The sequence below is a fragment of the Stomoxys calcitrans genome, chromosome 1 (assembly GCF_963082655.1).
Source record: "Stomoxys calcitrans chromosome 1, idStoCalc2.1, whole genome shotgun sequence".
Classification (NCBI taxonomy): Eukaryota; Metazoa; Arthropoda; class Insecta; order Diptera; family Muscidae; genus Stomoxys; species Stomoxys calcitrans.
The window spans coordinates 29,991,725-30,017,886 of record NC_081552.1 but is presented as its reverse complement, the minus strand read 5'-3'; the positions used below and the strand labels follow the sequence as shown (position 1 = coordinate 30,017,886).

The window sequence follows — 26,162 nt, the reverse complement described above, 5'->3', positions numbered from 1 at the left end:
TTCGAAATTCTAAAGAAACTTTTGTACGTTTTTTTTTGTGATAAACCAACAAAATGCCCATTCAGAAAGTTTTTTGTCTGTTTAAGGGAAATTTTGTTTTTGTTTTTTTTTTTTTTGTAAAAAAAAACAAATGCTATATTATGTACTGTGATTTGTTATAATTTAAGGCAGTAAAACAAAACACTATTTTTTATAATACACACCCAGAAAAACCCAATACTAATTCAAACTAAAAAAATCAAAAAAAACGCATTCTTATCATTCAAAGCTAAGTGGCATAGCGCGACAATTGTATAAAGCGATAAGTTTATGTAAATTAATTAATTAAGCAAGTCATTGAAAAACCCCATTTCTAAAGGCCAAAAAATGTAAAAAATATGAAACCAATAGTTTGCAATTAGACTGCTTTTTTTGAATGTGTAAATTACGACAGACGGACGGACGGACGGACAAAAAGGAAGCGTGAAAATAAAAGTAAAATCTTTAAAAAAAATAAAAATAACATTGGTGCGCTAATTAATTAAGAAATAACTTCGTTAATACATAAATGTTTGCTCAGCGTTAAAAACTACAGCAACAAGAACAGCAAAATGGAAAAAGCGTTAATAAATTTAGTCAAAATCGAGAAAAAAAAATAATACAAACAAATTTTAAATGTAATTTTTTAGAAATATTTTTCATGATTGTAGTTGTGTAAACAAGAAAAAAAATCAAAAAAAAAAACCAAAAACAAAAAACAAAACATGACCGCAAATTAGACAAATTGTGCAAAAAACCCAAAAGAAGAACAACGTTAAATAAATAATTTCCCAGAAAAAAAAAATGTAAAAAAAGTTTTTTATTTCAACAACATGTTTAGTACAGCCGCAAAAAGTGGTTGAGTGGAACGGGAGTGTTTTCATTTCGCTCCTCAAAGAAAAAATATCCGTATTTCCTATTACGAAAAACAGACCAACACTGGGAAGACCAAGCCAGCCCCCGCCCAATGGAGACACCAGACAGTGTCCTGTGAAGGGAGACAAAGTCGGAGGCCACAGCCATCACGGAAGGGGAAGACGGTCGCTGAGAATGGTAGCGAGCCGCCCCCTTACGCCAGAGTGGCAAGGAAGCACAACAGAGATGAGCTGACTTATGCAAAATGCACAAAAATGCAAATTTTGCCCATGAACATTCCACTAAGGAACAGGACCAAACTTCTCACATATCAATGAGTGCAGCCCGATTCAAATTTAAGCTCTATGTTAGGGGGCCTCCTCATTATTGCCGAGTCCGAACGGCGTGCCGCAGTGCGACACCCCTTTGGAGAGAAATTTTACATGGCAAAGTACCTCACAAATGTTGCCAGCACTAGGAGGGGAAAACCACCGCTGAAAATTTTTTCTGATGGTACCTCGCCAGAATACGAACCCAGACGTTCAGCGTCATAGGCGGGCATGCTAACCTCTGCGCTACGGTGGCCTCCTGAGCTGACTTATGCAGTCATCAATATCGGCAGTGCATCCGGTAAGGCTGCACCAGATCATCGGTCCCAAGTGGAGGATCTGGTTAACGAGCGAATTTTCGAACTTGTGTGAAACTCTGTAGAGGGTCCACGTTTTGCGTCGGCGGAATGTATTGATACCGTCAAACAGCTCGTCATAGGTAGCCACGCTCTCTGGGAGGGGGCAAAGCTTGACTTGGTGAGAGAGATGGACATCCCCCAACTCACAAAGGCGGCGGTCTTCAGAAAGGGATCGGGCAGTAGATTTGCGGCAGAACGCATGTTGGGATTCTTGGGCAAGCAAAACCAAGGTTTAGTCGCAGAGAAGTGGGAGAGGGAAGAGAAAGAGGGAAAGAACTCTCCTTGTGGTTGGCATTGATCAAATCTCCGTGACGAGTTTGGCTAAGACGAAAGGCATGGCGCACTACGGAAGCAAGACTGTATTTTTCAAGATTGGACAGACTAGGATAGGCGGAAATCCTCATATTGAGACATCAAGCCGTGCAGTGGCAGGTGACTTAATACCGCCCAACGTACACGAGACAATCACCGCCTCTCTCAATATTGGAAAGACTAAGATAAGCAAAGATCCTAATACTAAAAACATCAGGCAGTGCAGTGGCAAGTGACCCAACACAGCCAAACAATTAGGGACCCGACGACGAACCCATCACCGACTTTAAGATTCGAAAGATTAGGATAAGTAAAGTTCCTTATATTGAAACATTAGGCAGAGCAGCGAAAGGAGTCTCATTGCGACGATGACACCATTACCTACTCCCAAGAAGCCCATTCGGAAGACTAAAATAGGCAAAGATCTTAATACTAAAAACATCAGGCAGTGCAGGGTCGAGAGATCCAACTCAGCCTAACGAACAGCGAGCACAAGATGGAATCATTACCGACTTTATAAAGATTCGGAAGACTGGGATAGGCAAATAACCCAATACGATGACATCCGGCAGTGCAGTGACAGTAAAATCAATGCAGTCTTAAGAACAGGGAGCAAACGATGAGATCATCACCTACTCCCAAGATGCCCAACTACTGGAGGACTGGTCACCCAGATAAATTTCCACCGCAGCGAGACAGCTACTCACTCTCTGATGGTGAAAATCAGCCAGGGCAAGATTCATATTGCCTGATTTCGAAGCCATGGACGACCCAGAACAAAGTTTCTGGACTGAACCATATCAACTACCGATTATGCTATGCCAACACTGGTACTCGGCCGAGGACCTGCATTATTTGTCATAAAAATTTCAAGTATGTAAGTTGTCAACGTCGGATGCAACAGTGATGAGACAGGGAGACGGTGGAGCATTCCTGGCATCACTTTATCTGCCTTTCGACTTTCCGACACCGTCACCTATGTCGGAGCTGCACGGTTGGTGAGGAAAGCAAAACAGACAGAAAACGAGGTACCAATAGGGTGTGATGCGAACTCTCGCCACATTTAGTGGGTTAGCACCACCAATAATAAGTGGGACCAAGCCCTGGCAGAATTCTGGAATACTAACGGCCTTATAACACTTAATAGTGGTAACACCGCTACCTTTGTTAATAGAACTATGAAGGAGGTATTAGATATGACAATAGGTTCGGAAAATCTAATCGATGAGATTCAGGAGGGTTTCCATGGAGCATTTCTTCTCAGACCATCGCTACATTAGGTTTCAAATAGCACGGCCAGCGCCGATTCCGATAAGCTTCCGGAATAATTTGGAAACCAACTGGACAAAATTCGGAAGGCTATTCAGAAGAAGACAGACTTGGGCAAGATAATTTAGATTGTCCACGCATAGAAGAGATTGACGAAAATGTCAACAGGATTGAGACTGCACTGGTGGGATCCTTCGAAGATAGTTGTCCTCTTCGGTAAAGGAAGTCAGCCCAAGAAAAACCCTGGATGACCGAGGAGATTTGCAATATTGGCAAAGAGGTCCGCAGGCTTTTTTTAACAGAGCACTTCATTAAAAATCGGAAGTATATAGGGATGTGTATTACGCACGGCTCAGGGAATACAATAAGATTACCAGAGCAGCAAGACATGCCTCCCGGAAGCTTTTTTGCAACCAGGTCGATTGCGTTTTAATGATGAAAAAGTTTCTCTCAAAACCCATGTCCAAACTGAAACGTTAGTAGACGACATGGGAGTGAGAGCAGAAACAACGAAGGACATGTTGAGGCTTTTGATGAATGTATTTTCCGCATGATACGAAGGAACTCCGCGAGACACTGAAATATTGGAATAAAGAGGTTAATCGAAGGTTTATCATAACGAAATTTATAGTCAAGGAAGCCTCGAAAAGCTTCAAGCCATTTAAGTCACCCGGATCTGATGGAATGTTTCCGGCGTTACTGCAGAAGGAGGCAGACTATCTGGCGCCCCACCTGGCCAATATTGTCACAGCATGCCTGGGACTTGCAAGGACGCAAGGGTGGTATTTATATCCAAGCCCGGCAAGGCAAGTTATGCGACACCAAAGTCCTACAGATCTATAAGCCTTACGTCCTTTCTACCCAAAAACCATGGAACGTATTGTGGACACCATGATAAAGAGTAGGACATCCAGCATCCAGGGAAGGTCGGTGGAGACTGCCCTGCACGAGGTTGTGCAAAACATAGAAGAATCTTACACATTGGCGATTTCCATTGACATCGAGGGGGCGTTTAACAATGTGCGAACTGACGCATTGATCCAATCTTTAGACCAGTACCGGGTGAATCGGGTCCTTAGAGACTGGTTAAACCATGTGCGTAGGAATAGGTGGATAAATTGAGGGTCCCATGACATAAATATAAGGGAGAAAGTGGCAGAGGGCACGCCCCAGGGAGGGAGCATTTTATCGCCCCTCTTATGGGTGACCACCATAAATGACCTATTACGGATGCTGACTGAGGAGGGATTTGAAGCAGACGATGTTATAATACTTCTAAGGGATAAGGATCCGAACCAGCTATGCAGAAGGGACGAAAGGGTCTTGCATATGGCATATGACTGGGCTAGACCCAGAGGTCTCATTGTTAACCCAGAGAGGACTGAAATATGTCTGTTCAAGAGGAAGACGAAGGTGGGCCAATTTAATGCACCACGTTTCCTAAATAAGACGATGTTGATATCTGACTCAAGTTAAAATACTTCGGTGTTATCTTGGACAGGAAACTGAATTGGAAGTGTCACATTCAGGAGCGTACCGAAAAGGCTCAAAGATGTTCGGCACTATGCAGACGAGCCGTAGGCTCGAAATGGGGCCTTAATTCGAGTATAGTCCTCTGGCTCTACAGGAGCGTGATTAGACCAATACTAACTTACGCCTCAGTAGTTTGGTGCACTGCGATGGAGAAAAAGTGTAACGTGAGGATAATAAAACAGGTTCAGAAAACATGTTGTCTTGGCCTAGGCGAAGCCCCCTAGGTCACTGGAGACTGTTCTAGATATCCGACCCATAGACATACAGATTAAGTGCGAGACAGTCACTCCAGCTATGAGTCTTAAGGTGATGGGAGAATGGATTGAGGATAGGAGCAGTAACGATAGGAAAACTGGAAGGAAGTGGAGAGGTTTCCGATCGGATGCCTGAAACGACACTTGGGGTCGAGGGCGGGGCACTGCTTCCAGCGTAACATTCTTGGACTGACGGAACCCTAGTATTGTCATCTGGATGATCATGTTACACTGGAGAATCAAAGCTAGAGATCAGAGGGGGCTGGGGGCCTACATTGAGAACCCAGGGACTGAGATCTGTTTTAGACTGCCTGACCATAATACGGTCCTACAGGCGGAGATCCGGGCGATCGCGGAATGCGTAAGGTGGTGTGGTACCAACGCGAGGACGTCGAGTGTGAACATCTTTACGGCCAGTAAACAAGCCATAAGGGCAATTTCAACCAGGACGGCAAGGTCAGGAACAGTCTTGCAGTGTAAGAAGGAGATTAACGCCTTCTCTAAGCATGGCAAAATCCTCATCGTTTGGGTGCCGGGCCATAACAGAGTAAGAGGGAATGAAAGGGCAGATGATTTGGCGGTGAAGGCCAGAGGACTGCCGTCAATAAACTTGGTTAATCCGAAGCCCTTCGGGTCGAAGTAGTCCTAGTTAAGAGAGTAGGCGACGAATGCGCATGCAATCCTGCGAAACAATCGGTAGAAGGAGGCCAGTACAGCTATTGGTATCATAACGGGACACATGGGACTAAAAGCTCACTTATGTGAAATCGGTGCGGCAAGTGATAGCATGTGTGGGTCATGTGGGGAAGATGATGAGACGCTAGAGCATTTTCTATGTCATTGCCCGGCTTTCGGGGGTAACAGATACCGGCACTTAGGTGGGGACACAATACCAGACATGAACCAACTTAGGGGCGTGGCTGGGAAAACAATAAAGGAGTTGTAAGTAAGTATCACGGACTTCCTAACTTAGATTTTCTTTTTCGGAGCAACTTTTTAGTTTTTAAAGGGCACAACAAGCCGATTACTGGCTAAGGTGGATTAATATAATATTGGGTTGCCCAAAAAGTAATTGCGGATTTTTTAAAAGAAAGTAAATGCATTTTTAATAAAACTTAGAATGAACTTTAATCAAATATACTTTTCTTACACTTTTTTTCTAAAGCAAGCTAAAAGTAACAGCTGATAACTGACAGAAGAAAGAATGCAATTACAGAATCACAAGCTGTGAAAAAATTTGTCAACGCCGACTATATGAAAAATCCGCAATTACTTTTTGGGCTACCCAATATATGCACCCTCTTTTCAACCTAACCTAAGTCACAAGTCACTATGAAAAATTGTCCTAACACAAAATTTTGCTCAGGCCCGAGCACCACTAAATTATTTTTGCTAACGACAAAATTTTAGTGAATTTTCTTTAAATAAAATTTTAATAAAATTTTCTCTTGAGACGATATGACAGTGGACATTTCTCTATAAAAAAAAATGTTTCATAAGACAAAATTTCAAAAAAAAAAAATTCACTATTGACGAAATTTTGTAAAAAGAAAGTCGAAGTCTCAATAAAATTTTTTCTTTAGCAAAATTTTTTGGAAGACTAAATTTCAATTAAATTTTCTAGAAACAAAATTTCACTTAAAATTAAATTTCGATAAATTTTTTGTCTAAAGACAAAATTTCAATGATATTTTCTGTAACGAGTTATTTTTAATAATTTTTTTTTTTAAGACAAAACTTCAAAACAAAATTTCACTAAAAACAAAATTCAATCAATTTTGTTGTGAATATAAAACCTCAATAAAAGTTTTTCTTAAGTACTATCTGTTGACCTGTTCCCTTTACAACTCAATTTTTTGTTCGGCTTGGGCTCCCTAATTTTAATTAAACTTCAAAGAATTTAAGATATTTTTAATTACATTTTATCTTTATTTGTCTATTTTTACGGGGCCAATATTTCGATAACCGACTAAAAATAATAATAATCTAAAAATACTAAAGACAAAATTTGGCCACCTGGTTCTCGAAATTAAAGACAAAATTTTAATTATGTTTTTTAAAAACAAAACTTCAATGACAGTTTTAAAGATAAAATTTCAATGAAAACACTTTTGAAGACAAAATCTGAATAAAAAATTTTAAAGAGAAAATTTCTCTAAGAAAATTCTCAAAGATGCGATTTAGCCCGGCCCACCTCGAAATTATTATTTTAAAGATAAAATTTAAAAAATTGTTTTTTCTAAATATCAATGAAATATGTTTTTAAGACAAAAATTTATTGAAATTGTCTCAAGGCAAAACTTTGCCCAGGCTTGGGCCTCAAAATTATTTTTACACCCGCCACCATAGGATGGCGGTATACTAATCTAGTCATTCCGTTTAAAACACCTCGAAATATTGATCTAAGAACCCATAAATTATAGATATTCTTGGACGTCGAGCGCTAGCCACTTCAAATTTTGCACAGATACTTTACATTGATGTAGGTCATTGGAGATTACAAATGGGCCATATCGGTTCAGATTTGCATACTGCTCCCATATAAACCGATCTCCCGATGTGACTTCTTCAGCCCCTTGGAAGCCGCAATTTTCATTCGATTTGGCTGAAATTTTGTACATAGTGTTCTGTTATGACTTCCAATAATTGTGCCTAGTACGGTTCAAATCGGTCTATTACCTGATATAGCTCCCATATAAACCGATCTCCCGATGTGACTTCTTCAGCCCCTGGATGCCGCAATTTTCATTCGATTTGGCTGAAATTTTTTACATAGTGTTCTGTTATGACTTCCAAAAACTATGCCAAGTACGGTTCAAATCGGTCTATTACCTGATATAGCTCCCATATAAACCGATCTCCCGATTTGAATTCTTGAGGCCTAAATTTTCATTCGATTTGGCTGAAATTTTGTACATAGTGTTCTGTTATGACTTCCAACAACTATGCCAAGTACGGTTCAAATCGGTCTATTACCTGATATAGCTCCCATATAAACCGATCTCCCGATTTGAATTCTTGAGCCCAAGGAAGCCTCAATTTTCATTCGATTTGGCTAAAATTTTGCACATAGTGTTCTGTTATGACTTCCAATTATTGTGCCTAGTACGGTCCGAATCGGTTTATAACATGAAAAAGCTCCCATATAAACAGATCTCCCGATTTGGCTGAAATTTCGCATGGTGTGCTCTGTTTTGACTTCCAACAACTGTGCCAAATATGGTCCAAATCAGTCTATAACCTGATATAGCTCCCATGTTAATCGATCTCTCTCAATCATCCTTGTTCGGTTCCTAGAAGCTTCAATTCTTGCTGGTGATGCCCTAAAACTTTATATATTTTGTTTAAATTTTTAGCAGAATACATGGTCGTGGGTTCCCAAGATTCGGCCCGGCCGAACTTAGCACGCTTTTACTTGTTCAACTAAAGCCTTTCAATATTTCTTTTTTTTTGAAAGACAAAATTTAAAAAAAAAAAAAAAAAATCTTAAGACAAAATTTTAATCAAATGTTTTCTCGTCATCAAATACTGAAGCCAAATCCCCGAAATGTTTAACCAAATAATTGAATAGCCCAATTTTACTTTAAAACTAAGATATCCGCACAAAGCGATCTATAAATTTTATTTCAGCAAGCAATACACAGTTTAGCTCTTGATTCATAACCAAATATCACAGCCGATAGGTCCCTTCCTGGACCCATTAGCGACTACTATTTTCCACAAAAAAAGAATTTGAAATGTTTTTGTCCATTTCACAGTTACAAAAGTATTTTGAGAAGTTTTCGATTTTGCATCACAGTGAGGTGATTTGCAAATATTTCAATGGAACACGAATGACCAGGAGCTCAATGCTCTTTCTATGAAAACATGAAATGACAAAAAAAAAAATATTTTTTTTTCATATGAAAACAAGCTGACAAAATGTCTTTTTGTTTTTGTGTGATTGTCCAAAACAGGAATCAAATATGCTGTGAAAACTTGAAAAAAAAAAATCATTTTGTGTTTTCATAGAAACAGTATTGAGCCCCAGGTGGCGTATGGCTTATATGGGCATAAATGTCGAATAGTAAACATACGCTCCCATGTTCAATAAATTCAATTAAGACTTCTGGACAGTGATGCCAACATTTTACCAACACCAAGTAAAAGCGTGCTAAGTTCGGCCGGGCCGAATCTTATATACACTTCACCATGGATCGCATTTGTCAAGTTCTTTGCCCCATATCTCTTGACAGGCAAACTAAGGATAATGGATAGGAATTGCTATGCTATTTGAACTATACTAAGTTATGAACCTCTTTTGGCCATACTTGGTTTGGCTATTGGAGACCAAAGTAGAAGTCATTGTGCCAAATTTCAACAAAATCGGATATGAATTGCGCCCTATAGTGGCTCAAGAAATATGAACCGAATCAGGCCATATTTAACACGTATGTTAAAGGTCAAGAAGTCGTGGTGCGAAATTTCAGCCAAACCGGAAAAGAATTGCTCCCTCTAGAGGCTCAAGAAGTATAATCGGAAGAGATCGGTTTATATTGGAGCTATATCAGGTTGTCAACCGATTTGGGCCATACTTGGCGCAGGATTTGGGCCATACTTGGCGCAGGTTTTGATCGTTAAACCATAACACTTTGTGCAAAATTTCAACCAAATCGGATAATAATTGCCCCTCTAGAGGCTCAACTGGCAATGATCCAAGATCGGTTTATATGGCAGCTATATCTGGTTGTGAATCGATTTAGACCATACTTACCACAGTTATTGGAAGTCATAACAAATCGTCTCACGCAAAATTCCAGCCAAATCGGATAAGAATTGCGCCCTATAGTGGCTCAAGAAGTCAAAATCCTAGATCGGTTTATATGGGAGCTATATCAGGTTATAGACCGATTCGAACCATATTTAGCACAATTATTGGCAGTCATAACAGAATACTGTATGCAAAATTTCAGCCAAATTGGACAGCTTGTAAGGGCTCAAGAAGTCAAATCGGTAGATCGGGTTATACGGGAGCTACAATATATCAGGTTATAGACCGATTTGTTTTAGTTGTTGTAAATCATAGCGGAACACTAGATGCAAAATTTCAGCCAAATCGGACAAAAATTTCGCCTTTCATGGGCTCAAGAAGTCAAATCGGGAGATCGGTTTATATGGGAGCTATATCTAAATCTGAACCGATATGGCCCATTTGCAAACCCCAACGACCTACATCAATATTAAGTATCTGAGCAGAATTTGAAGCAGCTAGCTTTACGCGTTCGACAGCTATCGTGATTTCGACAGACGAACGGACGGACGAACATGGCTAGATCGACTCAGAACGTCGAGACGATCAAGAATATTTATACTTTATGGGGTCTTGGACGAATATTTCGAGGTGTTACAAACGGATTGACTCAATTAGCATACCCACATTCTATGGTGGTAGGTATAAAGAAAATCCGGGCTCGCCATCGATTGTTTTTATTATAATCGTCCAGCTGTTGACTTGGTTGACCCATCAGAACGTCGAAGCTCAAATCACGGTTGAATCCCCAGAAAGCATATTCAGTGGAAAATTTCCCCTCGTTAATGTCGGCGACAATTGTTGTTGTAGCAGTTTGTTGTGTTCTATCTTTCGTCTGCTTGATTCTGTTAAGTATCCAGATTCAGGAACTCTGCGACTAAGATGGAGTGCGTCCAGAGGGATCTGGGTCTGAGTCGAGTGGATCTGACTGAGAAGTTAAACATCAATTCTTGTTCTATAGTTGTTGAGGCGGCTGCATTTGCCGTATCGTAATTGAGCCAGAACTCCTCTGGTTTGCCGTGGGAGGTCAATTTCTTCAGGTGTAATGGGAGGCGGTCGTTCTCCAAGGACTACATTCACCCGGTAGTTATTTACCGCATCTGCTACCGTGTCTACATGAATGTTATCTAGACCCGCTTGATCTAGAGGTTCTCTCTAGTAACGCTTAACCTCACGCTCTAGAGCATGTAGATCTACCTTAAAGCTTATGGGCGCTGGATACCTATCCACAAGATGATGATTTGGATGGTCTCTGCGATAACAGCCCAAAAGGTATTGCTTAGACTGGTAGGATCTTTGTCTCCTGATGGAGGTGGTCCACATGAGAACTGATTGACAGATCTGATTTGTGATGTATAATGCCATATGCCACTTTTCTTCGAAAACTTGTCTTTAAGAAGCCCTTCCTTCGGATTTGGCAAAAAGTGGTCGTTGATCATTAGGCTACAGCTTTAATCGGACTCCACTCATTGATTTTGAGCGAAGGACATATCCCCTATTGGAGGCCACCATAGCGCAGAGGTTAGCATGTCCGCCTATAATGCTGAACGCATCAGCATTAGAAAAAAATTTTCATCGGTGGCTTTCCCCTCCTAATGCTGGCGACATTTGCGAGGTACTTTGCCATGTAAAAACTTCTCCCCAAAGACGTGTCGCTCTGCGGCACGCCGTTCGGACTCGGACTCGCCGCTCATCACTGAGCTTAAACTTGAATCGGACTGCACTCATTGATATGTGAGAAGTTCCTTAGTAGAATGTCCATGGGCAAAACTTGCATTGCCTTGGGGAACTCCCTGTTTCACTCTACTGTTTTTCGACTTCGTATCCCTAAATTCCACAAACGACTCGCGACCCAGCGTTACAGTTTCGCCTGGAGGGACGTGTTGGCGATGTCCTCAAATAGTTTGGCATGGCTGACCGTGTCAAATGCTTTCGATAGGTGCAGTGCCACGAAAAACGTCCTATCACATGGTCTGGACTGATTCAGGCCGCGGCAAATGTGTGCGGCGATGACATGCAAAGCAGTTTTTGTGCTATCTAATGAGGCTCGTGAGGAGTAGTCGCTCAAGCGTCTTGGCTACTGGTGAGAGAAGGGAGATCGGCTTGAACGACTCCCCCTTACCTCGGTCCTTTCCAGGCTTCTGCCCACCTTTCAGACATCGAACACCATAAGAGTGTTCAAAGACAAGTGGAGGACTATTGTAAGATACTCGACTCCAGATAGAACCAGAATCTTCAGCATCAGTGTAGAGATTCCGTCTGGGCCGAACGCCTTGAATGACTTGGCGCAACGGATGACATTCGTAACTTCGTCCACTTTAAATTTTGATGGCTGTCCATCGGCTTGGAGACAACGGATACGACAAATGGCTCAGTAAGTTGACGGTTGAACAACCTGTCGTATCTCTTCGGGACCACAGTTACGTTGCCAATATTACCAAGGTCCTGCCATCCCTTCTTCCGGGGTTCGAGAGTGACTTTAACAGTACACTACACAGGGATGCCAACTTTGTGTTTTTTGTTTGTTTCACGTAACCAACACGCAGGGGATGTCTCCTATATATGCAGTGCATTGCGTTGGCAATTAGGGAAGATAAGGGTTGGAGGGGGGAAAGAGGGAGTAGTGTTTATTGATATTAGTCTTAAATTTCTGAACGTCAATGTCGGTGGGAAACACATTAGCCGGAAGTCGATTCCACAAACGAATGGTTCGAAAAATGGGCGAAAAATGAATGTTCTCGGTAATTCATGGTACGGTCGAATGGCCAATCGATTACAAACGAGTGTGAGTTCCTGGCAAGTCTTGTATTCCTGGTGAAAATCCCAACGTCAGGGATTAGAAGACGAATATCCCTGCAAAACACGCCATGAAAATAACGATAGAGAAATACAACGCTACCCACATTCCGACGATGTCCAAGAGAAGCAACGAGTTGGATACCCTACTGTCCCCAATCAACACCGTCGCTCTCCTTTGAACCTGGTCAAGTAACTCCAAGGATGATTTTGAAGCTCCTGCCCATGTATGAGAGTTATATTCCATCCGCGGCCTGATGGTAGATAGTATGGATATTGAGAAGTTCAGAAGAAGTGAAATATTTTTGCACCGCTTAAGAAAGCCCAACACTTGAATGCTTCTTTCGACATTTCGAATACGCGTTTTGACCAACGGACATTACATTGTATCTTCATGCCCAGAACATCAAGAGCATCTGACTGCTCAACATCTATACCGTCGATGAATATCGACGATTGATGTATGTCAGTGAATCGCTTGTGAGACAAGAAACAGCACTGCGTCTTCTGTGCGTTAAAGTCTCCCCCACTTGGAAATGGCATTTTCTTGAGGACTGGGCCTATGGTCGAATGAATATGAATGACACAGACTACTGTCATCGGCAAATGAATAGACTGGATTCGAAGTCTGACCCAATAGATCGTCAATGAAAATAAGAAAAAGGGAAGGGGAAAGAACAGAGCCTTGTGGCACACCTGCGGTCTATGTATACTCACCTGATGAGAACCCATCAACAACAACTCGTATAGTGCGATCTCTGAGAAAGCTCGATATAAATCGAACGAAGTTATTACCGACACCAAAAGCGACAAGCTTTGATAAAAGTGCACCATACCAGACCCTATCAAATGTCTTGGAGATATTCAGAGCCACGACCTTAGTCTCACCAAAATGGTGGATAGAGCGACTCCATCGTTCCGACAAAAATGCCATTAGGTCTCCCGTAGAGCGATTTCTGCGGAACCCATACTGTCTGTCACTAAGAAGGCCGTTAGACTCTAAGTATCTGACAAGATGATGGTTAACCATACTCTCCATACCTTGGAGAGTGCGGAGCATATCGCAATTGGCCAGTAATTCGCAGAGTTGTTCGCCCACCTTTCTTGGGGTTGGGCGGAAAACACCCGCACGGTAAGCAAGGTTGAAAAGGTTGCGTTGTGGACGAGCAAGCGTCGAAGAATTCTAACAAAGGACAAGTGTTGATATACTGTCCGGGCCCAGAGATTTATTAACGTCGAGATCCGCAAGGACCCTTTTAACTCCACGTGTTCGAAAGACTATCTGCGGCATCGAACTAGGTACACTATCAATCACGGGGAGCTGCAAGGAAGAATTTCCTGCAAACATTTAAACCAGTAGATTAGCCTTATCAACCGGGTCAGTGAATACCTGATCATCCTTAACGAGAGTTGGGATTGCCAATGGGTTGCCCTTTACTCTTTTTACGAATGACCAAAAGCTCTTGCTTCCTCTCGGAGAAGCAATAACTTTGGCACGAAGACGCCGTTCGTAAAGAAACTTTCCTTTCAAGTTTTTCCACACAAAGTTCTTGCCTTTTTGCGCAGCATTTCGGTATTGGCATTTTTGTTCAGACGCCAAGTCCTAAATGCATCCTCCTTTGATCTGACAGCATCTCTGCATTCCCGGTTAAACCAAATTTTATCTTTTGATTTAACCGATAAATTCTTAGTCGGAATGAACGATCTCATTCCTATTAATATTACTTCCTGCACCATTTCGGCAGCAGCATTTACGTCACCGTTTAGAAAACAAAGTTTCCAATTAAAATGTTGGAAAAACTCGTTGAGCTCAGCCCAACGTGCTCTTTCGTATACAAAAATTGACCACTTCGGGGCTGGGGAAGAGGCGGCGCGAAGAGCAGAATACGAAAAGGACGCTGAAATGGTGCAGTGATCGGAATTACCAAGAGGCGCAAGGACATTAACTTCATACTTCTCAGGGGGCGATTTTAAGAATAGGTCAAGAGTGTTATGTTGGTTCCCTTCGACACATGAAATGTGTGTCGGTTCATTCACTAGTTGCATCGGACCGTTCTGCGCGGCGAATAGCTCGGCGTATTGACCCTCCGCGAAAAATGGGAAAGCCAAGAGGAGTCATGGACATTGAAATCGCCAGCAACAACGATTTCACTGTCCGAAGAATCCTCTAAGATTGTAGTAATTGAGTCGGAAAGGGAGTCAAAGCCGCTTAAGGAAATCTGCCTCTCCGAGTTTAGACTTCTATATATGAACCCGAAGTAAAGTATGTGTGTTCCAATCCTAAATTTAACCCAAATGGAATTAAATTCCGGATCTTGTGAGCCCAAGTGTTGCTGCCTTTAGAACACTATATCATTATGTACATATAGCACAAGGCCCCTGTGGGGGATAACAAGAGATAGAGTGTGATACCCTGGAATGTGAAAATCTTGTGGATCAGAATCCTCACCCACCTGGGTTTCACATAAAGCGAAGACATCAGGTCGATGATAATGAACATGGAAATATACCACGAAAAAGTTCGAACGTATCCCTCGTATGTTGGCAAAATGTATTCTAAACTCACCAAACATTGTGCCAATCAGAAATATTAAACGTTATCAGTGTATTCAAACCTGATCTTTTATCGCCGTGAATACCCCTACTGTTTAGAGTTATGCCTTAAACAGCGGGGTGACAGCGACAAGAGAACAAGAGCGTCAGCCACTGCACACGAAGCGGGAAAGGAAAGGGGCAACGAATACACCACAAGCAGATAGGCATGAAAGCCCTTTGTGTGGTGGAAAAAAAAACAAACGATTCGCGAGTGCTGCCGGTCTGCCCCGACGCAGGTAGCGATGGATGGTTTATTGTTGTTATTGTCGTAGTTTCGGCTGCATTATTAAACAGGTGAAGAGGCTGAGGCGCGTATTGTTGTTATTGTTTCTTGTATTTGATTTTTAATGACGAAAAACTAGACAACCGGGTTGTTGTTATTGACTTATGAACTTGCACTTAAGAACTTTAGATGGAATTTTTGTTTGGTTTATTGTTTTGGACACAGATTCTGTTTTTTTATTATCACTTTGAAGGGTGCCATTGTTGTAGTTATTGCTTTTTTCACAAATTCACGAAAAAAACGTAATGGAGTAATACATTAACGCGGACCACAGACAAACAAACACGTATGCATCGGACGACGGACAAACTACTGCTGTTTGTTGTAGTTTGTCCGTTTGTTGAAATCACTCTACAGCCTTAAGTTCGAAGATGGCCTATACTTTTATATAGCACCCTTTATACCCATAAGAAATCTTGAGTTCATAAATTCGTATTTTTGTCCCGATTTCAATGAACAATCGTGCCGAGTTTGGACAGAGCAATCTACCGATTTAAGTGTTTGAGCGTTTTTACTTCCCATTTCAGCGAGATGCATGTACCCTTCAACATTTGTGTATATACCAAACTTGACTATCGTTGTATGCAGCTGCCGCATAGCCCTGTTTTCCGATTAAGGCGTTGAACGCACAAAAGCCGCTTTCCCTATCCAGAATTTACGTTTAAATTTGGAAGAGATCCCATAATACTCGTCCCAGTAGTTACGTTCCGCCCTTACGCCCTTTTTCCTCCTTGGTCCCTCGCTTGGCTTAATTCTGCACTCTTAACGAATTCACAGTAACGACAAGAAGTGAATTGAGTTATACCCCGCGATTTGTTCAGTAATTATATGTTGGAAAAACCTACCAAAAATTGGCCAAGAAAATAAAAAGCTACCAATTTTGGTAGGAACCTACCAAAAACGGCAACACTGCTGATAACACCACAAATATGCCCAGCATTTATGAGAGGAACACCACCACGAAAAACTTTTTCTGAGGCTCTACCCGGGATTTGAAACTAGGCGTTCTTTGTTTAACCCATACCAATTCGATGGCGACGAGCCATTATTTTGCATCATTTCGTATATCTGTGTCGATTTGCCGATTGCATTTTTTTTTCGAAAATGGGGAAACTCTCCCATGGAAAAAAGTAGCTATTATGAATGTCATTAGAAGGGAGAAAGCGATGTTGTCATCATCATTTTGGGAATAATTCCGCCAAACATTTGTAAGGGAGTTGCATTTAAGATGTAAGTATTTTTATACCCTCCACCATAAGATGGGGGTATACTAATTTCTTCATTCTGATTGTAACTACTCGAAATATTCGTCTGAGACCCCATAAAGTATATATATTCTTGATCGTCGTGAAAATTTATGTCGATCTAGCCATGTCCGCCCGTCCGTCTGTCTGTCGAAAGCACGCTAACTTCCGATGGAGTAAAGCTAGCCGCTTGAAATTTTGCGCAAATACTTCTTATTAGTGTAGGTCGGTTGGTATTATAAATGGGCCATATCGGTCCATGTTTTGATATAGCTGCCATATAAACCGATCTTGGGTCTTGACTTCTTGAGCCTCTAGAGTGCGCAATTCTTATCCGATTGGAATGAAATTTTGCACGACGTGTTTCGTTATTATATCCAACAACTGTGCCAAGTATGGTTCAAATCGGTCCATAACCTGATATAGCTGCCATATAAACCGATCTTGGGTCTTGACTTCTTGAGCCTCTAGAGTGCGCAATTCTTATCCGATTGGAATGAAATTTTGCACGACGTGTTTCGTTATGATATCCAACATCTGTGTGAAGTATGGTTCAAATCGGTCCATAACCTTATATAGCTGTCATATAAACCGATCTTGGGTCTTGACTTCTTGAGCCTCTAGAGGGCGCAATTCTTATCCAATTTGAATGAATTTTGGCACGTAGTATTTTGTTATGATATCCAACAACTGTGCCAAATATGGTTTAAATTGGTTCATAACCTGATATAGCTGTCATATAAACCGATCTGGGGTCTCGACTTCTTTAGCCTCTAGAGTGCGCAATTCTTATCCGATTGGAATGAAATTTTGCACTACGTGTTTTGTTATTATATCCAACAACGGTGCCAAGTATGGTTCAAATCGGTCCATAACCTGATATAGCTCCCATATAAACCGAGATGGGATCTTGACTTCTTGAGCCTCCTCGGTCTATAGCCCGATACAGCTCCCATATAAATCGATCTCTCTATTTTACTTCTTGAGCCCACAAAGAGCGCAATTCTTATTCGAATTGGCTGACATTTTACACAGGTCTCCAACATAAATATAATTTAATTGTGGTTCAAACCGGACCATATCTTAATATCGCTCTAATAGCAGAGCAAATCTTTTCTTATATCCTTTTATTTTGCCAAAGAAGAGATGCCGGGAAAAGAACTTGACAAATGCGATCCATGGTGGAGGGTATATAAGATTTGGCCCGGCCGAACTAAGCACGCTTTTACTTGTTTTTTTTTTTGCTTTCAGGTCAAAAACAAAAAACAGATGGATGTTCTTTTGAACACGATGTAAATGCATCCAGATATTGCTCGAGGATGGTTTCAAGGGACCAAAGAGGAGCTGAATCGGGTATGGCGCAATTTGGAGACGGAATTAAATGCTGCAGGACCACCAACAAAAAGTCTTGCAGAGTGGAAATTGTGGTTTTCAGTTTATGGTTAATAACCGAACTTTTAAGGTATGGTGCGATCAAATACGTGCGGCTGAAGTCAGCACAAAACCTGAGACACGCTCGAGGAACTGGTGGAGGCCCCAACATGGAACAGATGCTTTCAAGTAACGAGCAGGCCATATACAATTTAATTGGGATGAAGGAGCCTGCGGAAGGAGTGGCCAACAAATTTGGGTTAGGGGCTTCGTCAAAGATTGCGAACGAGAATGCAGAGAACGTCCCAATTGAAGTGATGCAGTGATGCCGAACTTTTAAGGTATGGTGCGACCAAAAAAAAAATACGTGCGGCAGAAGTCAGCATAAAACCTGAGACACGCTCGAGGAACTGGTGGAGGCCCCAACATGTAATAGATGCTTTCAAGTAACGAGCAAGCCATATACAATTTAATTGGGATGAAGGAGCCTGCGGAAGGAGTGGCCAACAAATTTGGGTTAGGGGCTTCGTCAAAGATTGTAAACGAGAATGCAGAGAACGTCCCAATTGAAGTATGGTGCGACCAAAAACAAAAATACGTGCGGCAGAAGTCAGCACAAAACCTGAGACACGCTCGAGGAACTGGTGGAGGCCCCAACATGGAACAGATGCTTTCAAGTAACGAGCAAGCCATATACAATTTAATTGGGATGAAGGAGCCTGCGGAAGGAGTGGCCAACAAATTTGGGTTAGGGACTTCGTCAAAGATTGCGAACGAGAATGCAGAGAACGTCCCAATTTAAGTGATGCAGTGATGCCGAACTTTTAAGGTATGGTGCGACCAAAAAAAAAATACATGCGGCAGAAGTCAGCACAAAACCTGAGACACGCTCGAGGAAATGGTGGAGGCCCCAACATGGAACATATGCTTTCAAGTATCAATTGAAGTGATGCAATTCCAATTGAAGTGAACGTCCCAATTCGGTGCTGGAATCCGACGGTGAAGTGGGGGAAACTAGTTTGGATAAAATAGCAACGACAAGCTCAATACCACCGACAAAAAAAGGAAAACAAACGCGTCGAAGGAAGTGCTGGGAAATATTTCTACTAATGAAGTGCTTGCCGAAGAGATCACTATTCAAAAACAAATGGTGGATGCTATGAAAGACCAGCAGCAAAATACAAAAAAAGCTTTATCGATCCTTTGACCGCCTTTATGACTTAAAGAAAGAGGAATTGAGAGAGAAAAAGCGGCACAATTTAGTTGCGCCTTGGGGAAGTTGAGGACAAATTTGAAAGAAACCGAAGAATTAAAAAATTTATAAGTATAAGTAGATAAAAGCTTTGATAAAATTTATGACTGATATCTAAGAATAACATTCGTACCTGAATTTTTTTGCTTTTTTTCTATTAAATGGTAATTTTTTTTAGTTTGTTATAAACAAAATGTGGTTGTGGTAATTCATTGTTGTATTATTTTAAACTAAGAAATGTACTTAGCAAGGTCTAAACAGAACTTATTTGTATATTTAGATATGTATTACAGATTATTTCCAATACTATTTCTAATACTTTGAGCAACAGATAAATAGAATAGGGAAAGTGAAGATACCACATCACTATCACTCATGCTGAAAATGTCAAAATTAACCACCTCATTTATAGCAGTATTGAATTTGAAACTAATGCAATTATTGTGCAATGCACAGCAAATATTAATTATTTTTACTGCCTCTTCCGGAGTGTAATACAGCTCTCTAGCACCAAGAATGCACCTCCACCTATTTTTCAAGACGCCATTAATACGTTCAATTACATTGCGGCATTTACAATGGACTTCGTTAAACTTGAATTCAACGGATCCATCCTGTGGTCTTCTATGGGGTGTCATCAGCCATGGTTCTAAAGCATACCCTGCATCTCCTGGTAAAAGATGCATTGTTACTCTATGAATACATTATTTTCTCAATTAAAGTCATACCAAGGAGCCAATAACTGCTACCGCCTATTGAATATGGTTTTTCTAGGTGAGCTCGCAATTCGCTGTTATTCCAAATGAATGAATCGTGGCACGCGCCGGGGTGTGATGCGTCTACATATTGAATCCTAAGCTCGTGGTCACAGACCTGTAATTTTTATATTATTCATCGCTCTGAGGATAATAAAAAAATTTGTGAAAGTTCTTACCAACATTACATTCAAACTGTAGTATCCTTTCCTATTGTAATACAAATCTTTATTACTTTTGGGTGCAATAATGCGGACATGGGTTCCGTCGACACTTGGAATACCATGTTTTGTATAAAAAGCTAGTGCAATTTTAATTTTTTCATCTTCTGTTCTCCAGAATCTTATCCATCTTGGGCATAAGTTTTCTTCAAATATCTGTATCACTTTTGCCAGAACTTTACTCCAACTGCTTTGGGCCATGGACACGTCACAATCTTTACCAATTCCTGTTTGGTAACCACCTTCGGCAAAGAAACGCAATGCCGCACTTAACTTCACTATAGGGGCTACTGCAAACGACTTTTGTGATGGTAGAATGTGGGAAGTAAGTACATCCATCAGGTACTTGAAAGCCGCTTTGTTTACTCTCTAGTACTTTTCAAACCTAGTGTGATTTTAATCAGCCTATATTTACAATGTTATAAAGGGTGATTTTTTTGAGGTTAGGATTTTCATGCATTAGTATTTGACAGATCACGTGGGATTTCAGACATGGTGTCAAAGAGAAAGATGCTCAGTATGCTTTGACATTTCATCATGAATAGACTTACTAACGAGCAACGCTTGCAAATCATTGAATTTTATTACCAAAATCAGTGTTCGGTTCGAAATGTGTTCATTCACCGTTCAGCGATGAGGCTCATTTCTGGTTGAATGGCTACGTAAATAAGCAAAATTGCCGCATTTGGAGTGAAGAGCAACCAGAAGCCGTTCAAGAACTGCCCATGCATCCCGAAAAATGCACTGTTTGGTGTGGTTTGTACGCTGGTGGAATCATTGGACCGTATTTTTTCAAAGATGCTGTTGGACGCAACGTTACGATGAATGAACACATTTCGAACCGAACACTGATTTTGGTAATAAAATTCAATGATTTGCAAGCGTTGCTCGTTAGTAAGTCTATTCATGATGAAATGTCAAAGCATACTGAGCATCTTTCTCTTTGACACCATGTCTGAAATCCCACGTGATCTGTCAAATACTAATGCATGAAAATCCTAACCTCAAAAAAATCACCCTTTACATGTACTTCTTCATTCTTCTGTGTTGTTGCTACTTTCGGTTTTTTTCATAGACTCGCGCCTATAACGGTTTTCTTTGCGTTTTTTTTTCTGCAATAGAAATTTTTCTTTGCTACCTGGTGGAATTTTTCTTTTTTTTGGATTTCATTGGTGGTTTTTTCCCACTGGTTTTTTTTTATCGCGCGTCTACCATTTTTGCTGTAGGCGAGGATGGGCGATCGTGAGGATCCGCCCGTGGTTCCGCCTGATAGGGGCAGGACGAAGATATTCCTGGGTACCAGGGATAGAAGTCGGAGCAACAGCAGGAATAAAAAGATTCGGATGGAGGAATCTTCATCGTTAGAAAACCAGGTGAAACAGAATGCGGACATATCACAAAACCCTGTAAACTCCCAGGATGAGGCTTCTAATGCGGTCTTGATGTATGATGCTGATCATAAGGGCCCGTATGTGGTTTATGTGGACAAGATCAATGAAGGAGACAACAGAAGTCCGATGAACACGATTTCCTTATCTCGGTTGATGGATAAAATGAATATCGTTGGTTTGATTGAAGTAAATAAAATTGGTTTTGGTCGAGCTAAGTTTGTATGCAGAAATGCTTTTTCTGCGAACAGACTAGTGTCGGATGAGAGGCTCCCAAAAGCTGGTTATCAGCCAAGAATATTACCACATTTTGTGTCGAAGATAGGCATAATTTTTGGAGTGCCAACGGACATATCAGAGGAAGAATTATGCAGAAAGATAACATCAGAGAAGACGATTCTTAAAATTAATAGAGTTATGCGAACTGAAAAGGGTGAGAAATTTCCAACAATGAGAATCAAGATATTGTTCAAGGGTGTTGAAATACCAAAATCAGTTAACTTCTATCAATATTCAAAACGAGAAGTCAAACACTACATTTCTTTTGGTCAATGCTACAGATGCTATAGATTCAATCATTTTGCTCAGCATTGCAAGCAAAAGGAGGAGAATTGTAAGAAATGTTTTCATCGTCATAATGAGGAGGAACAATGTGCGCAAGAGCTGAAGTGCAACAACTGTGCAGGTGGACATGTGCCTACTGAAAGATCATGCCCTGCAAGAGAAAAGGCGTATCAAATCAAAAGAACTATGACAATAGAAAATCTGTCATACAGTGAGGCCAGAGTGAAGTATGCAGCTGTATTCTCCAATCGATTTAGTGTGCTCAGTGAGGATATGGACAAGGAATTTCCAGATGTCAACATAAACAGAAGAAAGAAGGCAGTAAGGAGTGAAGGGGTTATAAATAATACCGCTGAATCTGCGAGACACATACACTCAGTTAGTTCCTTTGCAAAGGTTGTAAAGGTTAATGAGAACAGAGTGCGTGAGGGGGCAAATGCCTTGCGAACTCAGCAGGAGCATCAGCAGGCGCTAAATGGCGAGGCCAGTTATGTGGCGCCAAATGGAGTAGCTCTTTTGCCTACTTTCGGCAAGGTATCAGAATATGAGAAGGCGTTAAGCGATATATCTTCACAACTGGCGAATTTTGCACGGATTGGTGTCAGTGGTATAAGTAATGATCAGCGACTAATTTTGGAGGACTTACGTCAGAAGATTAACAGTCAAATGGTTAACATGAATATACACAGACTAAGGGCAAATTCTGACAGAATTGTGCCTAGTGGTATTTAGAAGAGTAATTTTTTATGAAGATACTTCAGTACAATGTACAAAGCATTAATAATAAGGAGAATAAGGACGTAATGGAACTGTTTTTTGAGAAACACAACATTGATGTAGCACTATTATCCGAGACATGGGTCAAGGACAATTCGACGACCAATATTTGTAACTACAATTTCGTGTGCAGAAATAGGGCTGACGGCCACGGAGGAGTTGAATATATTTGAGACGGAACATCAAATTTTGTTTAAATGGCTTTGATGGTGATTGTGAGGTGGTGGGAGTTACAACTCTTAATTTACGGCAGAATATTAATCTAGTAACTGTCTACATTCCGCTAAACTGCAGCACGAGAGACTTCAAGCGAATTGTGACATCAGTTTTTGGTACTATAAGTGGGCTCAAGAATCCGACACTTTTAACGGGCGATTTCAATGCGAAAGCTGTTTTGTGGGGTAATTCCCATACGGAAAGGAATGGTGAGACTTTAAAAGGTATCATGCATACAAATGATTTTATTTGCCTGAATAATGGGGAGCCGACCTTCATGCTAAATGAGTCGGTTTGTTCTGCGATCGATGTCAGCTTTATTAATACCAACGCGTATAACACTGTTTGGAGTACCAGGAAGGAGAAAATGACGGGTAGCAATCATATTCCAATAATAATTGAAGTATTTGATCGTCATAATGTTCCGAAGAAAACGCACCGAATATGTCGGAAAAAAATTTTATTATGGAGTGAATGGTCGGAGGAGTACAATGATTTGGCAAGTAGAAGCAGCTCTCACTATTTCCGATTATTCCCTAACCCCAGTAAGAAGACGTGGTTCAATTCCTGTGAAGAGAGTCCTCAAGATCAGAAGACTATAAACAGAATTCTAAGTAATCATTGTTTCTGTAGCAGTACCTTGGCGAAAATGCATGTGACTCCAGAGGCCAACTGTGACGTTTGTGATTTGGAGGAAACAGCTTCTCATATACTCTTTCAATGTGGCAAATACGCACTAACGAGGGCAAGATATCCTTGTTTGCAGAATATGGACACGGTGGAGGAATTTGTAAATGTCCATGGACTTGACAAGGTGTTCGAGCTAACCAGGTTTCTTAGTGAAGTGGATGTACAGCTCTGAAAAATGGGATTATTGACATAGTAGGCTTTGCCTACACAATTGGTGGTGGCGTTTTGGTTCCCCGATTGAGAGTGAATCTGGCCAAATAATTCCACTCATAAGGGTGGCAACATAAAGATTAAAAAAAAAAGTTTTAGGCAATTCAAAAGGGTTAATAGCATCTCGCAGCTTTTTCCTTGCTACCCTTTGTTCTTGTCCTGTTGTTGCACTGCCTCGTCTTCTTCAGCTGCTAAGATTATAAACGCGATTCTAAACATATGATGATGTTCTATATTTAATTATAATATGATTTGTTGTTCTATATTTAATTATTTATTAATTTATTCATGATAATATATTGTATTTTTAAGTTGCACGTTTAAAGTTTGCAATTTATGATCAAAACAAAATCAGCTGGTGCCAAAACAGCTGATTTCGAAAATTCGATTTTCCCTCTCCCAAAATATTCCTCTCCCTCCTTGTTTAGAATAGGAGAATTTTACACGAGGGAAAAAATTCCCTGGGAGTTTATTCCCCGGGAGCTTTCAGAATTGGGCTGATAAGCAGTCAGTGTTGGTTTCTATTCTTGACGTCTTCCGAGTATAGAGTTCACGATCATTTCTTGCATCCTTGTTTCTTGAGCTTTCTCTAAAATCTGACCAATAGGAAGTTCAATTTTGGCCTACTTTTGCTACAGTTACTATTAAATGGTCTAACATCCAGAAGGCAGGCTGAAAAATCCTGATTTTCGCATAACCATTCCGAGTATTGTTCAAGAAAGCGGGTTTTCATTCGATTCGAACATATCCATCTATTCTTTATGCTAAAACATACATTTTGAATATTTATACCCTACACCACTACTGTGGTACAGGGTATTATAGCTTAGTGCATTTGTTTATAACACCCAGAAGGAAGAGAGATAGACCCATTGATAAGTATACCAATCGACTCCGAATCACTTTCCGATTTAGCTATTTCCGTCTGTCTGTCTGTCCATGTTAATTCATGTACAAAGTACAGGTCGCAGTTTTCATCCGATCGTCTTAAGATTTGGTACAGGCATGTTTTCTGCCTAGAGACGAAGCCTATTGCGGTTCAGATTCAGATATAGCTCTGGTTAAGATTAAGATATAGCTTCCATATATATGTTCGTCCGATTTGCAGTTATTTTGCAATAAAATGGTCTTTTGTTAAACGATTATCTCGAAATTTGGCTGGAAGGGTTTTCTAATGACTCTCAACATTACTGGTGAATTTCATGGAAATCGGTTCAAATTTAGATATAGCTCTCATATAATATTTATCGCCCGATTTTTACTTCTAGAGTCACAGCAAGCGCATTTATTGACTTAGGTATAGCTACCATATATATGTTCTTCCTATTTTGAGAAATATTGCATGAAAATGCTAAATTTTTAATCGATTCTCTCGAAATCGGCCCAGATTTAGATATAGCTGTCATATGTATGTATATCGCCCGCTTTTCACACCAAGAGCCACTGCAAGCGCATTGTTTGACCAATCTTGCCAACATTTTGCACAACGCTTTCCTCGACGACTACCATATTATGTGAGATGTTTCCTCGATATCGCTTCAAAATTAGATATAGATCCCATATATATGATCGTCAGATTTTTGGTAATGCAATAATGTTGTCATTTGTCAAACGTAGATATTACATTTTGAACATATTTCCTCGCCGAGGTCCATCAAAATTGGTTCAGAATTGGATATAGCTCCCACATTGTACTTATAGGGTAGGTGTAGGGTATATATTATACAGTCGACACCGCCCGACTTTTGCCCTTCCTTACTGCTTTTTTTTTATTTTCGTGTAGTCCACGTCTCTTCCAATCATGATTAAAATGGCAGTTTTACCTCTATTGTTTTGAAGCCACTCATCAAAAAGCACGGCCCGCGGCACAGACATCTTTGGAAACTTAATAAAAAAATTTTCGGACATGTTTTCAGATTCTGAAACAGGAAGAATTACTTGTTATTTTGGTTCGACAAAATTCACAAGGTTTGCTCCATTAAAAACAAATATTTTGTTTTTATTTGTGCAGTTTAAGTGTTTTATTTTTATTTTAATGAATTAAATTTTGTGAGTTCAAATTTGTTCTATAAGTACTTACCA

General features: G+C 40.6%; 1 protein-coding gene across 1 annotated transcript; it reads right to left on the bottom strand.

Annotated features, from left to right (window-relative positions):
• Nucleotides 1-18,944: 18,944 nt before the first annotated feature.
• LOC131995705 (putative nuclease HARBI1) lies at nt 18,945-20,574 on the bottom strand. Its single transcript, XM_059364616.1, has 4 exons — nt 20,194-20,574; nt 19,988-20,132; nt 19,579-19,929; nt 18,945-19,021 (listed from the first exon to the last, which is right to left on the bottom strand). Exons 1-4 carry the CDS (start codon nt 20,572-20,574, stop codon nt 18,945-18,947), a joined length of 954 nt encoding a protein of 317 aa, XP_059220599.1.
• Nucleotides 20,575-26,162: the final 5,588 nt, after the last annotated feature.